This window comes from Coregonus clupeaformis, chromosome 15 (assembly GCF_020615455.1).
Source record: "Coregonus clupeaformis isolate EN_2021a chromosome 15, ASM2061545v1, whole genome shotgun sequence".
NCBI lineage: Eukaryota > Metazoa > Chordata > Actinopteri > Salmoniformes > Salmonidae > Coregonus > Coregonus clupeaformis.
The window spans coordinates 35,096,304-35,113,147 of record NC_059206.1 but is presented as its reverse complement, the minus strand read 5'-3'; the positions used below and the strand labels follow the sequence as shown (position 1 = coordinate 35,113,147).

At 40.3% G+C, this 16,844-nt stretch overlaps 1 protein-coding gene across 1 annotated transcript in view; it reads right to left on the bottom strand.

Annotated features, from left to right (window-relative positions):
* The window catches only part of LOC121582487 (astrotactin-2), a 537,985-nt gene that overhangs the window by 207,222 nt on the left and 313,919 nt on the right, over positions 1–16,844 (bottom strand). Inside the window, exon 11 of the mRNA XM_041898306.2 lies at positions 6,867–7,017. Coding sequence (XP_041754240.1) covers positions 6,867–7,017 — 151 coding nt within the window. The remainder of the gene's footprint in view (positions 1–6,866; positions 7,018–16,844) is intronic.

Genomic DNA, 16,844 nt, shown 5'->3' with positions numbered 1-16,844 from the left:
CCTTCAATTCCTGTTAAAACACAACATGAATCTCTATCAAACTCATTGCTGTCCAAACGAAGACAGGAACATATTGAGTAGGACCAAGATGGCTCTGTTATAGAGCAGTTTCATCTAAATCCATATATCAGGATGAGGCACAATGCAGGAGGCAATGTTCAAGATTCTGTGTGAATTGGTTAGGTTATGACTCATTTTGGAGGAATAAACTGCAGTTCTCAAAAACCAATACACTCCTACAAACATGAATAAAGAAAAGTCTGAAACAACATGCTACCTTTTCATGTATAGCAATAGCAACCAAGTTGACTCTACCTGATGCTTTAAAAAGTGCACACGGCAGTGGGCAGAGAGGCAGTGGGATCACATAGCCAACTTGCTTGAATAGGGACTGAATAATTTAATTAACATGCTAGCAACAAATTAGCAAGGTGGAACAGCGGCCATTCAGCAACGTTCCTAATGAGACCTAAATTATGCAATAAAATTAATTAGAATTTCACATATGGGAACCAGATTCATCCTTATCAAGCCAAAGCTAGAACTCAGTTTATTGCACCTCAGTCAATAGTCTGTTAATTAATACACTTTCAGTCTATCGCTTGTTCTCTTTTATTTCATAATATATTTCAGATGTACTGTAGGAATACTTGATCATTATCATTGGAGTGTAGGGACATGTACACCAGATGAGATTAGCCTTTCCCATTAATCTGATACATTATATGTTAATTCCTTGAAATCCAGGCATATTGGTTTCAATTGGCATGGTGGCAGTTTCTCTCATGTCTGCAGTTCGCTTTTGTGTGATAAGAATACAGGCTACACTAAATACACAACTCAAAAAAGTCACACTTCTGACAGTGAACTGAAACCATGACTAAACATTGGTATGTGTCCTCACACTAAAAGTGCAATGCAATCAAACATGCTGGTTATTGGACATTCTAGCTATTTCCACAGGTTGACACTAGTGTGTTGTGTCATATACAAGGTTTACGATAAACCATGTGGGCCTTAATGGGGCAGTCAGTTATCGTGTCAGAACAGAACCAGTGATATGTCAAGACGGTGCTTTGGGCAAATGAAAGCATGTCAATAAATAAAACATGTAAACCAGTGTTGGTTGGTTCACCTGTGAGGCCTCGCTACATTACAGTGCTAATGGTGCATAGCTGCTGTGGGTTTATTACACTGAAATATCATGGCCACTGGAGAAATACTTAAGGAGACGGCCCCGTGTGGCTCAGTTGGTAGAGCATGGCGCTTGTAATGCCAGGGTTGTGCGTTTGATTCCCACGGGGTCCAGTACGGAAAAAAAGTATGAAAATGTATCCACTCAGTCCTGTAAGTCGCTCTGGATAAGAGTGTCTGCTAAAAAAAATTAAAAATGTAGAAAGTAAGATAATCATATTTCCTCAGGTGGTCATCAGACAATATTATGTATACTGAGCACCATTGGAAAACAACTTGATGTATTGTAGACAAAGCACTCAAAGGCTATTGAAGGAACCAAAGCCGGACGGTAAGAAATAGAGAGTTGCACATGGTAAGTGATTTTTAAGCAAAAGATTGATAATTGTTTGCTTGGCATGAATGTTAATTGCAAATATAAAGAGACCAGGGAAAGATCCATAATACTTTAACAGGCATTTTTATAATTCTCATTTAGACACAAATGTGGCCTGTTGCAAGGTATTTGAATAATCGACAGCAGCAGTAGCAGACATGTAAGACAATTTAGAAATGGCATTCTAGCGTGGTTCATTCTGTTAAATGAAACAGGCTCATCTGATCTCAAGCTCCTCTTCTCCTGCCTTTCCACCACTTCCCCTGTTATGGTTATTATTTTCTGTGTGTGTCTTCCAAAGCCACCGACTATACCATTTCCCACCCTGAACCCTTGAAATTGGCCATTTTAAGAGGTTTACCTATCTGCTTCTCATCCACTCTCTCAGTAATAACATCTTAGACAGAGAGGTGGAGTGTACACTTAAAAGGATTAGTTTTCACAAAAATAGTCCAAATATGACTGTTTTAGCAGAGTACTCATCTCTTTGTAGCAATTGCCTAAGTAATTTGGAGATGACAAGGACTCCCAATGAAGTCTTAAAATGTTGTGTTATGGGTTGTTAAAAGTACCTATAAATACAATAACAATATACAGTAGATTTAGTAAATAAATGCCTACTGTATTTAAACAACAAATTGCATAGCTTGGTTGAGTACCCATATTGCATCTTACTTTGCTATGTCGCCCACAAAATGTGCTTTCTTTGTGGTCAATCAAAACTATTTTCCTTGACTTTTATTAAAATGCTCCTCTCCCCTCTGATGTTAATGTCATACCTCTTAAGTCAATGCTAAATCTGTCTTCATATTGATGAAAACCATATGGCATAAGACAAATTATGTCAAAAATAATACCTCCTGTTCTCTCTGATGGGCTAACTGACATTTGTCTCTCTGTCTTGTGTCTTTGCTGTTTGGAAAAAGTGCTATAGTTTAATCCCATTAAAAGATGAAGCCATAATTCAATGTCAACCTAAAGGTAAGAAACAACACATGAAATGAAAAGCTAGCCCAGTTTCTGAAGGGATCATCACACATTGAGAGCAAGGTCTTTCTTAGTAGAGTTGACTTGTAGCACACATCTCACTTTGAATGTTTGAATGAAAAGCGGTAAATGGGGAAAAGAGTGATCATATTGAAAAGACTGTGGAATAAAAATAACACATGGGAGTATGTGTTTCAGAAAATAATCAGAAAAGAACACGTAACCGAGATAATTTAAAGCACCGTCATAACTCAATTGATGTACCTGTACATAGTGCACATTCCGTTCCATAATAATAAACATTAAGTATTTGAGCCATATGGTTAAGGTGCACAGGTAACTGCCAAAATAATGAAAAACTTGAGTAAATGAGGGATACAAAGTTTACTGAAAATAGGTGCTTCCACACAGGTGTGGTTCCTAAGTTAATTAAGCAATTAAAATCACATTATGCTTATAAAAATGCTGGGCAGGCCATTATTTTGGCTACCATGGCTATGCCCCCATAGGATGACAATGCCAGAGGGGTCACTGAATGGTTTGATGAGCATGAAAAATATTAAAGTCATATGCCATGGCCGTCTCAGTTACCTGATCTCAACCAAGTTGAACACTTATGGGAGATTCTGGAGCGGCACCTGAGACAGCATTTTCCATCACCATCAACAAAACACCAAATGATGGAATTTCTTGTGGAAAAAAGTTCCAAAAACTTGTAGAATCTATGTTAAGGTGCATTGAAGTTGTTCTGGCTTGTTGTGGCCCACGAGACACTGTATGTTGGTGTTTCATTTATTTTGGCAGTTACCTTGTATATCCAGAGAATGATGTTAAAGTAAAACGTGACTTATCATGAATAACACTACATAGTGCACGCTAGTGCCAACTAATATTTGTCATTGTTATTTTCCATTGTTAAAGCAGATAACTCTTGCCCTCCGCATGGAAATGGCTATTTGTTACTACATACAGTGCCTTCGGAAAGCATTCAGACCCCTTGACCTTTTCCACATTTTGTTACGTTACAGCCTTATTCTAAATTCTACTCATCAATCTACACACAATACCACATAATGACAAAGCAAAAACAGGTTTTTAGAAATTTTTGCTAATTTATATTTTTTAAAAAATATCACATTTACATAAGTATTCAGACCCTTTACTCAGTACTTTGTTGAAGCACCTTTGGCAGCAATTACAGCCTCGAGTCTTCTTGGGTATGACGCTACAAGCTTGGCACACCTGTATTTGGAGAGTTTCTCCCATTCTTCTCTGCAGATCCTCTCAACCTCTGTCAGGTTGGATGGGGAGCGTTGCTGCACAGCTATTTTCAGGTCTCTCCAGTGATGTTCGATCGCGTTCAAGTCCGGGCTCTGGCTGGGCCACTCAAGGACATTCAGTCACACTTTTCCCGAAGCCACTCCTGTGTTGTCTTGGCTGTGTGCTTAGGGTCATTGTCCTGTTGGAAGGTGAACCTTCGCCCCAGCCTGAGGTCCTGAGTGAAGAGTCTTGGTGGTTCCAAAGTTCTCCCATTTAAGAATGATGGAGGCCACTGTGTTCTTCGGGACCTTCAATGTTGCAGAAATGTTTTGGTACCCTTCCCCAGATCTGTGCCTCGACACAATCCTGTCTCGGAGCTCTACGGACAATTCCTTCGACCTCATGGCTTGGTTTTTAGTCTGACATGCACTGTCAACTGTGGGACCTTATATAGACAGGTGTGTGCCTTTCCAAATCATGTCCAATCAATTGAATTTACCACAGGTGGACTCCAATCAAGTTGTAGAAACATCTCAAGGATGATCAATGGAAACAGGATGCACCTGAGCTTAATTTTGATTCTCATAGCAAAGGGTCTGAATACTTATGTAAATAAGGTATTTCTGTTTTTTTTTATTTTACAAATCTGCAAACATTTATAAAAACTGGTTTTCACTTTGTCATTATGGGGTATTGTGTGTAGATAGCTGAGGATTTGTATTTATTTAATCCAGATTAGAATAAGGCTGTAACATAACAAAATGTGGAAAAAGTCAAGGGGTCTGAATACTTTCCGAAGGCACTGTATTTATGAACTTGTGGTTTCAGCCACAGGAGCTTAGGGCATGAGGTTTTATCTAATGTACTCACCTTGCATGATAAAACAAGCAAAGCACAAGCACAATATCACCATTTATAAGTCCTGGTGACTAAAGATGCCTTTTTCTCCAGCATGGCATATTTTTATGATACAGAATATGATTCCCGAGAACGACCCTCGTGATTTTTAATCGTGGGCGGTTGTCATGGTAACCATGTATGGAATTAGACATGGGGGTTAACCCTGAGTTGTATGCAGTGAATCTACCTAGCCCTCTTAAGAGATAAACATTTGAAACATTATGGAAATGTAATGATATGGATCCAACCCCGCGTATATATTACCTGAAATACAGCTGTGCTCAATGCTTTAAATTAGTGTTGTACACTGAGTGTACAAAACATTAGGAACACCTGCTCTTTTCATGACATATACTGACCAGGTGAATCCAGGTGAAAGCTATGATCCTTTATTGATGTCAATCAGTGTAGATAAAGGGGAGGGGACAGGTTAAAGAAGGATTGTTAAGCCTTGAGACAATTGATAAATGGATTGTGTATGTGTACCATTCAGATGGTGGATGGGCAGGACAAAATATTTAAGTGCCTTTGAACACGGTATTGTAGAAGGTGCCAGGCGCACTGGTTTGAGTGTGTCAAAAACTGTAACGCTACTGGGTGTTTCATGCTCAACAGTTTCCCGTGTGAATGGTCCACTTAGTGTAATGGCTGTAGAATAAATATGTACGTTTCCATGTCTTTACAAATTGGAGGTACAGTATGTAAAGTAAGCTACAACAGGTTAACACAATGTTGCACTATAAGAACACTATTGTCCACTTTTTTGGTGAATCCTCATGTGAAAGACCTCTGAGTGGTACATGGCAATATTGAGCAATAAATGACATTTGTGGGTAAAACAATTTCTCTCTGATAGTTGTGTGAGTCAAAATCCCATTTAAGCTGGCTCTCAGAGTAGCACAGCAAGAGTTGGGCTGTTGAGCAAATCTCTCTCGATTCAGCAATTATTTTAACAGTCCCAGTTAAAATGCATGGAGAATAAAAAAGCAGTAGAAATTGTAGTATCAGTGTTTGGCTCTCATTCTTAGTGACATACAGCCTAGAGGCCAGTCAAATTACAGCTGCACCCTATCCCCTAATGATCAAGCCATCCATCACACAGCTACGCAACTGGCCATTCATTTAATTAGTTTATGACTCGAGCCCGTCCAAACTCCCGTCATACCTCTGGCATTGGACCTACCCCGTCTCTCCTCCATCTCTCCTCTCCTTGTAAATATGCCAACAACCAACCTCCCTCACACAAAGATGTACTGTATTGCATATTAAATCAAACTGGAATATGTTTCCTACACTACACTCTTAGAAAAAAAATGTGCTATCTAGAACCTAAAAGGGTTCTTCGGCTGTCCCCATAGGAGAGCCCTTTGAAGAACCATTTTTGGTTCCAGGTAGAATTATTTTGTTTACAGGTAGAACCCCTTTGGGTTTCATGTAGAACCCTTTCCACAGAGAGTTCTACATGGAACCCAACATGGTTCTACCTGGAACCAAAATGGGTTCTACCTGGAACCAAAATGGGTTCTACCTGTTATCAAAAAGGGTTATCCTCTGTGGACAGCTGAAGAACCCTTTTGGAACCCTTCTAAGAGTGTAGGCTACAGTATGACAGCCTATAACCTTTAACATTTCTGGGTGTGGCAATGTAGCTACTACTGAACATTCCGTTTCAGACAATCTTTTTTGGGATACACATTATTTGAGTAAGCTTGGGATCATGACAACTTCGTTTTACACTTGTTTGACTTGCTTTCCATATGCAAGCAGGTGGTGTGAACGTTCACACTTTTGCCAATCACAGATTTAGAAACATGTCCCAAGAACATTATCATCATAATCATGGAACGCCTAACACTCTTCAGAATGTGGTGGGAATTGACTGCCGCCTATAACCTTTCCTCTGTATCAATGTGTACGTGTTAATTAGCAGATCTTCAATTGCCTAAAGCATGTTAACTCAATCAAGTCAAACTGAATCACATAAATCCTCTAAATTACGGGCACTTATGAAGATATGGAATCCTCTAGCTGAGAAATTACACTCACATATAGCTCTTCATTATACAACAATGCTCATTGTGTCATACTAAGAATGTATGTGTGAATTACATTTATTTCTAGAGGTTTTACAGAGGTGACAGTAACTCACCATACAGCCTGTTGAGTCGACTCTGCGGTCCGACACACACTTGAAGTTTTTCCGGCAGCCCCCGTTGTCCTTGGAACAGTCTCGGACCGGGCCGAAAGACGCCAGGAGATCATCTACTGTGTCAAAGTAGGTGGACATGATGGCCTCCTCCCTATAATGGGCAGATAAGAAGAAGACACTGCCATCAATAGCCTGATCAGAATAAAGCCTGAGCACTTCACTGAAAGTGGATTTAGTCATAAGCTTATGGCTTGTGACTGAGGCTGTCCTACTATGGAAAACACACTGGCAGTACTTCTGATGGATATCAGAACTGGGTTTGGTTAGTTGTACATAGAGAAAAAGAGAAAGAGGGATGCTTCAAAGTCCACATATCTAACATAAAGCAAAGGTATCCTCTGTGGCTCAATGTTATTACCACAATAACCCAATCTTTTCCTTTCCTTACAGAAACTGTATTACCTCAATTTCTTATTGTTGTGACCCTGCAAAAGTAATATTAGCGCTGTCATATTGTTGCAATATAAATCATGATAGAACCATTACTTTGAAAAGGAGAGAGTTTGAAAAGGAGACATATCATCCGTTCTGTCCTTGGTGTGCAGTCACATTACTTCTGCTTGGATATGTTGCTGCTTTGTTGTGCTGTGGACTGTGGGAAAATGGTACAGATGGAATTCAGATGAATGGTTATGCATTTCAGGAGAGACAGAATGAAAGAGATCCGCCAGTCATTCAAAGCTTAACTCAATCCCATTGTGGAATCGATCTCCAAAAGATCTACTGGGATGTTTGGGCCATTGTCCAATTTGTTATTTGGATATTGGCAACTTGTGAATAAGCTCTGTATACAGCAAATGGATATTTGGTCATGATGGAATAAAAAAAACCCATAGAAAGCAAGGTGAATGATGAAAGAGAGAGAGAGAGAGAGAAAGAGAGAGATGTATTTAATGCTTCAGGGAAGAGGAAATGCGATACAGATCTCAGACCATGATACACACAGATTGTGTCGAGGGTGGGAATATGAAATAAAGCAGCACGTTTCTATTTTGAATAATCAGGGCGGGAAGGAAAAAGGTTAGCAGCATTTTAGGCTGTTGCTACATTGTTGTCTGATGCTATCGAATGATAATTACTGCCAGATAGCAAGGCCTTAACACTTTACACTCGTGGGAATTGGCCTATATAGATAGGGCAACATTTTAATGTTTCTTACAGAAGAAATATGAAATGCATATGCATAAGCATAGTAGCAATTGAAAGGGAACAGTTTGAAGATTATGGGAAAATTATTAGACCAAAGTTGAGGACACAACAGTTCACCGGACACACAACTGAATCCAAACATTACGCTATTGCTTTCATGTGCATTTTAGATTTAATGTACTTTTTGCCACATTTGTTAATAACGAAATGTGAAAATACTCTGGATACATTCAGTAACATGATAAGATATTCGTGGAAAATATGGGATAGGTGCAACATAAGGCCCAAAAATGACAAGGGTTTGAGTGAGAGGACTAACTGTCTCCAAGTGGCCACACACCTCTCCGAAGTCTGCACAGTTCCTACGTAATTTCAATGCACTTTTATGACTCAAAGAAGAGTCTTCAACTATAAGGTGTTTTTTAAAATCTCTCCTAGCTGTGCCGTTGATGAACTAAAGCAAGCACACTTGTAGTTGTTTTGTTTGGAACACAACCCTGCATCCCCGCCATCACACAATTAATGTTGTTTTTTACGCTATCTAAAAATGGCCCGTTTTAAATAGCAATCTGCATCAGGTGGGCATCATTTGAAAGTTGTTCTATTGCCAACATGACTAGCTAAGTTATAAAATATGATCTTACAGTGTTAGGCTTTCACAAGGCAATTCAGAGAAACATATCATAATTTTGGTGCGCATAGAAAGGAGTCATGAGTGCATTCAGGTGCTTGTTCCACGGCAAATCTTCTTCACAATAGACAAACATAGGCTCATTCTGTTCAGAACAACCAAGTATGACACCATGTCATCTTGTAACTTATATCAAACACAGGTATTTATTATAATCATCAACGTCTCATCTTTCAGAACACATTGAGTCCTTTTAATTTACAGCCCTTCCCTCACTCAGACAACCAAGAAATGCAGGAGTGATGTGGGCAACTTCTTGTCATGTGCGGTGCTCATGTTCAGAACGTCTGTCAGTCAAACAAAACCCATACAGCGCTGTGAAGCACAGAGCCTGAGCTCTGAAGTAATTTATAGCACGCTACTGTACAGCCACTGCGTTCCAATTTTTGCGTTTACCAGTGCCCAAATCTGAAATGTTCAACCCGTATACGGGTACAAGTATAAAGAGCTACTAAAGTGACAGAGAGAGACACAGCAAAGGAGAAGATACATATGATGTGCTGTGCGAGAAATAAACACAGAGAGATGGAGCTACAAAGAGAGACAGACAGATAGACAGACAAATGAACAGACAGACAGGCAGGCAGAAAGACAGAGAAATAGAGTCACAGACACACAGATATTGAAGAGAAAATACCCAAGGACACCACTCTCCCTGTCACAGTACTACCGGCAAACAGCAATAGCATGTGTGGCTGGGTAGGTGGGTGAGATTATGTGTGTCACCGTGTCACTGCCACCCATTTGTTCAGAGCCACCAAACTGCCCTGTCTGTCCCTGTCCTCTGGCCTGTGGTGTTGGGGAGCATGTGGGAGTCTACAGGCATAACAGTGACGAGGGGGATTACGAATGGTGGCTTTTTGGTCCGACCGCTTCCAAAGTGGACATGATTTCCCACAGCCAGAGATCTGGCAGTGCGCGGGGGCATGCCAGCTTAGGTACAGGGGTCTAATGCCTGATAGCCCTCTGCCTCACACAGGTGACTGTGCCCGCTCTGCCCAGCTCACAGGAAATTAACAAGTCATTAGAGGTGTAATGGCATATAATAAAGCCATGAGATCTCCCTGTGTTTAATCTGAGCTAAACCACGGTGCCATTCACCATGGTAGTGCTAGCTGGCTGTCCATTGTTTATTCTCTGTTAATTTGGAAATTTTTGTGGTTGTTGCTTGTCAGGTCATGGTCTTGTACTACTCAGATCTAGAGTAGCAGTTCACCATGGTAACTAATAGAAACATGCATAAGGAAATGCAGAAGCATATTTTTCAATTGGTATCATCAAAGGCAATACAAGGTTTTAACAGAGACAAAAGGTCAACAGTGTCCATGATAAAATTCCATCCATCTTGGCCAGTGCAAAACACAGAGTAGCCAACCACAATGACAATCTGTTGAGCAACACACACCACAATAAGAATCTGAAGGGGATATTGTTTTGAGCTCCTTCTTATATCATAATCCTCTGCCAGAAAACAAAAAGCAATCTCTACAGTACCAAAAGTAAAAGATGGATTAGAAAATCCTGAAAAAATAGGACAGTGTGACAATATTACAGTGTCTTATTTACTGTAGCTATACAGTATCATTGTGACAGACTTGGTTTACCTAGAGTTCTTATTCCAGTCGGTATGGTATGTGTGTAGGCATAGCCGCGGGAAGTAGGGGTGCTGGCGGTGCTGCAGCACCCCCTGAAAAATCTAAAATAATTCCGCAATTATTTATTTATTTTACAAAAGTAGTGCACTGGGCCTTTAATAGCCCTGTACTAGTGGACCAATATAGCCCCCACTTGGCGAAAAAAATCGCAGCACCCCTACCCACAGACTACTTCCCGTGGCTGTGTGTAAGGAAAGAGCTTAATACTCTAAATATCACTGAAGCTCTACAAAGCTCTATATTATAATGATATTGCTATATGTTCCCTCTGGAATGCCTTTTAACTTTTTTACTCCTCAGTGACATTATACAGTGCTAGCAATATGTCTTACTGCTCCAGTCTCCAGTCTCCTGTACAAGTGCTAAATTAACTTTATGCTCTATGGTGATCTCAAATACACTACAGTTATTCAAACATGCAGTTGACATAGTGCAAACTGTTGGAACAATTCTATTTTTATCGCTCTACCTTAGCTCTGCTTGCAATATGAAACACACACAGGCAACACATTCACTTGCGTCAATCACACACACATGCACAAACACTCACTCGCCCACACACACAGTTATTTATTTCCAGTTGGTCCACAGGAGAGAAAGCATTTTGTGAGAAGAGTGTTGAGATAGAGAAGGAGATGGATGAGTTGGTGGTGAATATGGCATGCAGGGGAGAAGGGGCAGTAGTTCACTGGAGTGATATCATAATTCATGTGAAGGGTGAATTATTGATCTTAGGCCTGGCCTGCCTCCCTGCCGCGTTCTGACTCCACGGGGGAGAAGAGGTCAAAGGTCAAAATAGAGGTTTGAATCATGCTGCGACCCCTGATGCACTTCACCTTTCCATGGATATGTCACTGTTTGCCACTGGGTTGGATTGGATATAGAGGCAATAACAGTTAAGTGTTAACTTGAAACCAATATAGCTCCTCTCTGTGTGGAAAGATTGTTTTAATCAATGGCAGGTCTCTGAAAATAGCCCTTTATTCATTCCAATGTTTTTTTTTTCCCTTAATCACTGTTATGACAAACTATCATTCTGGCCTCTCACTCTTCTATGGAAAGTGAGTGGGTACATAATTTAGCAGGGTCAGTTTACGGGGTGGTGCGATCGTGCACAATTACAGCAATTTCAATATTTTATGGAGTATGATGGCAATTTACTATGTATGAAACTGTCATTTGTGAGGCATCGTGGGTAGGGGCTGATGGCAGGTCGCATACTGGGTTTTAATTGGAGAGCCGGCATTGATTGGACGCACTTGTCAACATGCGTGATGGAGGGCCGGGGATATCAGCATGCTCCATCCATTAACTTTTAGTGCTAATAAAGTGAACAGGCACCACCCGATGGCATTGTCACAGCCTTTACAGGGTAGAGTGGAGGAGTGAGACAGAAGAAACAACAACACACACACACGCAAGTAAAAAAAGGGTTGAAGGCCCCACTTTGTGTACTATTAAGTGGTGTATTAAGAAGCTGACTCCTAGGTGGTATAGCAGTGTTGCTGAGGAAGAATAAAGGGGTCAGGCTGGAGGCCTAGAGGAATGTGTTAGCTCACGGCGGCACCACAAGCCGAGAGGTTGCTTAAGCGTCAACACCTCGCCATGCCTGACAATGTGCTAGGAGTGGAGAGAAACAATAAAGACACCATGTCAACAGGTCCATCTAAGGAAAGACGCAGAGGATTGATGGTCGCTGGTTGCTCTCTCACCTGCAGAGCACTGGAAAACATGCCTGAAAATGCAGTGTGCTTTTTAAAGGCTAGACACAGCAAGCTATTCAGTAGAGCATGTCCTTCCACAGTTCCAACACAATAACTAACACTATCTGAATAGAGACGCAGGTACTGTTGTTGTTTCTGAGGCAACCTTATATCATCAGCACTCAATATGTACCCATTTCAATTCATTTATACTCCCATGACTTCGAGGTTGGCTGAAGAAAATCGAACCATAATTAAAACCGAAAGCCAATGCTAGTTGTTTATCAACTTAACTGCCTGCCAAGCTTTAGTGAGAACATTACATTCAAAAAAATATGCTAGATACTTAAACGAGAGATGAAGATGCATGTTGTTTGAGGGAAAGAATACTCTGGAGCTTTATTATGAGTCCTGAATCAAACACCCAAACCACCTCAGCTTCTCCTTATGAAAGACAGTAGCTACATGTTTGGATGTTGGGATCACCTCTGCCTGCTCAGCTGAGTCTGGGTACTGAACTCCACATGTCTACTGTGAGGTTAGTGGGAGGAGAAGGAACTGCTGTGGGAAAAATTGTTATTCTCTTGGAATAGGAACAAAAGTGTATTCTTTGAAACAGGGCCGTGGGGAATAGAGCACACAGGGAGGAACGACAAGACTCAACACAGGGGAACAACAGACTGTGAGTGACAGGCAGATAGGTGCCACTGTGCTAACAAATCATGTACCCCTTTCTAGTATTTGTGTGCACTGCTCTTATCGCTGTGGCAATTAAGAGAAACAAAATGAATGAATACAATGGGATGCATATTGCAAATCACATTATTTCAAGGTATGAAAGTAGTTTCAAGTAAACTTATTAAACTTTTTTATAAAACAAAACGATGAAGCTTCCAGCCGTATTGTTGGCATCCTAGAAAAACCTTGTAGGTCAATTTGTCATAATTTTTTTCATGACGGTAACAATAAAGCTCTTGAAAAACACTTTCCACAAATCATTATGAATGTAGGCATGTATACCTTTATACAAGCTCTTATAAAGAGCCAACAGTTCTTGTGAACAATGTGCTGGACTGTGATGGAGGGGACTGTGCTTATATGATTCATATAAACTGTTAACATTTCTTCTGACACAGGCTGTATCCATACTTAAAATGTCTACCACAGCTATCCTCAAGCTAGCTAGTGCTTTAGGGGAAGATGTGTCCCCTAAAAACTCCATGCAGAGCAAGAAACTCACTGACTTAATGAATCATTAGAGTGAACCAGCTGCACATCAAGCCAGACAGCAAGTGGCTTAGTGAATCGGTCTGAAACCCAGCCTGAAGATGAATACATCCTTATTAAAAGCACACACATAGACATAGCGGAGCTGTTTACAGAATACATCAATATAGAGAGCCCTGTTTTTTGATGATGTCTAAAGAGGGAGAAGGGAAAGCGAAAGAGAGGGGTGTGTGGAGTGGAGGAAAGGAAAGGAAGAGGGAAGCGAGGCAGATATGATAAATAGAGTGCAAGGATAACAAGAATAGGAGATAAAAGTGGAGGAAGAGAGAGGGGAAGAAAGGACAGCAATATGGGAAGTGCTGTCAAACACATCATTCTGCGATGAAAACATACTGCACCGTTCAGTCAGATAGCCAGAGGATATGCGATCAGGCTCCTCTGAAAAGAGACATGAAACTCACTGAGTTTGATTTGTGGAAAGAGTCTTCACTGAGGGAAGACTGTAGCACTGTATAGGCTTTCATGTGCAGCTGTGCACACAGCTCAACAGTCGGGAGAAGGTCTGATTCCCCAAATTGCAGTCTAGGGACTCTGACAGTCTCCTCTGAGAATTGCATCAAACACACGCTCTGCAAAATCACAGCCATTTTCTTAGAAACAGCCTTGATGTCATTGAGGAAATGAAAGCGTGCTAAACTGACTGTGGATAATTAGCGTGAGATGTACTGTAGTGAGATCAAGCCAGCATTAATGCTACATATTTAATACAAAAGCAAATTGTTTTAGTGTTAAATTCTTATTTTAGTGTTTCATAATGTTTCCCATTATGCTGTGAAATACAATTGCCAGTATAGTACAATATTTCCTTTTTTAAGGAAATTGATCAAATTAGAAATATGTGTAGAGTTTTTAAAGTTTTATTTCATAAGGTATTTTATGAGCATCCGTGTAAAAAGCATTGAGGACTATGCCAGGGGGAAATGATCTAAAACATGAAGTCCAATATCTCAGTTTCAATGACCATTTTTGCATATCTTTCAACAGTTGTCCCTATAGATTCTTCTCTATGAATAGTATCCAGAGGGGTTTCCATCACCGTCATATCATAGAGATGTATTCTCCATTCACACAGCAACTGTCTCCTTCTCCCAGGCTGCCCATGGTCACACCAGCATGTTGAGTCAAAGCAGACTGAACAGAAGGGGTCCCTCTGGGATGGACAGATAAATATTAAACAGAACACCTTCAAACAAACAGAAATACAATTATTATGTATGAAATGCAGAGTCCAGTTCACACAGAATCCAATCATATGGATTTTGTGTAAATTCTGTCAATTATACAATAAAGGAACGTTTGTAGGGTGCTTAAAGTAACACTGTGGGTGAAATTATAGATTTGTTAGATAGTGTGCTTCGCATTTTAAATAGCTTGTTTCGGAGTGATAGCACTAAAAGCTGACTGACTCTGAGGTTGTGCGTTTTAATTTTGGTAGCTTTTGAGTGGTCTTGGTAATACCATAGAAACCGCTTCAGAATTTTAATGTTTTGTACGCGTTGACCCTGTGCTTGAGAGTGAGAGAGAGAGAGAGAGAGAGAGACAGAGAGAGAGAGAGAGAGAGAGAGAGAGAGAGAGAGAGAGAGAGAGAGAGAGAGAGAGAGAGAGAGAGAAAAAACAGCAAGAGAAAGAGGGCAAGAGAGGGAGAGAGGGAGAGAAAGATTACTGTTAACTATGTTGTATGTTAATTCAGTGTAGGCCCAATGCAACTGATATGACCTGAGGCTAAGCCAATATGTTTTTGTTTACACCCATAAGTACCATAATGTAAAACACACCATAGTAAAATTGCTGGTAAAATGTAAATTGTTTATGTATTCATACAGGGTGATGTCATAAGGACATTTGTTGCAGTTGTTGTTGTTGTAGTAGTAGTAGTAGTAGTAGTAGTAGTAGTAGTAGTAGTATTAGTAGTAGTAGTAGTAGTAGTAGTAGTAGTAGTAGTAGTAGTAGTAGTAGTAGTAGTAGTAGTAGTAGTAGTAGTAGTAGTAACATTACTGGCGATAGTACTGGAATTTGTCTAGCGGTACAACATCAAGTCATTATAAATCATACATACATTTCTATAATTATTTATGACTGTAGCTAGTCACAGCAGGAGAGCAAATATACCAGTCATTCACATTCTTCCACTGTTTACCTCCTTATTCACCTACCAGCATAATGCATTACTTTGAAGCACCATAGTGCATAATGCTATAGAATGCAGAGGCACAACTACTACAATCATTTACAGATGCACAACAAAATGGAACCTCAATCTATAACCAAAGTATTTTAATAATTCAACACATAATTTCCTTCCTCTCATGTCACATTCAATAGGACAAGTCATCCAGCTATGTAGAGCAGTAGACATGAAACTGACACACTGGACTGACCAAAATAATGACCTGGCTACATTTTTACATTTTAGTCATTTGGCAGACGCTCTTATCCAGAGCGACTTACAGTTAGTGAGTGCATACATTTTTCATACTGGCCCCCCGTGGGAATCGAACCCACAACCCTGGTGTTGCAAGCGCCATGCTCTACCAACTGAGCTAAAGGAGGTGGCTACCTACGCATACTGAATGGAATTGTTATGGAAATTAACTATACAGTCTTACACAGGTTCCAAATGAGATGTCAGAAATGATTAATGGTCTAAGAATGGACATTGATCGTTAATAAGGATGGCACTATCAGTGGTAACAGGGAAATGCAATTAAATCAAATCAAATAGTGCCAAACTAGAACCAAAACATTGGAACCCTAAATTGCACCTTCAATTAATAATAGTTGTTGAACGGTATACACTATAGACCCTCCTTTTCAACTCACATATGCTTGCCTCTGGCACACATTCAATTAAATATAAACCAATAATCGCCACCACAATATAAAGGCATCAGTGTGGGAGTTGTGAGGTGTGGGGGAGGGGATTTTCTTGGTGAAGAAAACAATATTTGCCATAGCTTCAATTTAAGCCTACTAGAAAGTGTGTGCCCTCAGGCCTGTAGGGAAGCAAAACTCATTCCACTACCTAAGAATAGTAAAGCCCCCTTTACTGGCTCAAATAGCTGACCAATCAGCCTGTTACCAACCCTTAGTAAACTTTTTGAGAAAATGGTGTTTGGCCAGATACAATGCTATTTTACAGTAAACAGATTGACAGTAGACTTTCAACAAGCACAGCACTTACACAAATGACTGAGAGAAATTGCTGATAAAAAGTTTGTGGGCGCTGTTTTGTTAGACTTCAGTGTGGCTTTTGACATTATCGATGGGGAGAAGTCTGTCTAAAATAAAGTGCTACTCTGCCTTCTTAACAACACTATCAACAAGACAGGTCCTACAGGCCCTAGTTTTGTCACACCTGGACTACTGTTCAGTCGTGTGGTCAGGTGCCACAAAGAGGGACTTAGGAAAATTACATTTGTGTCACGACTTCCTC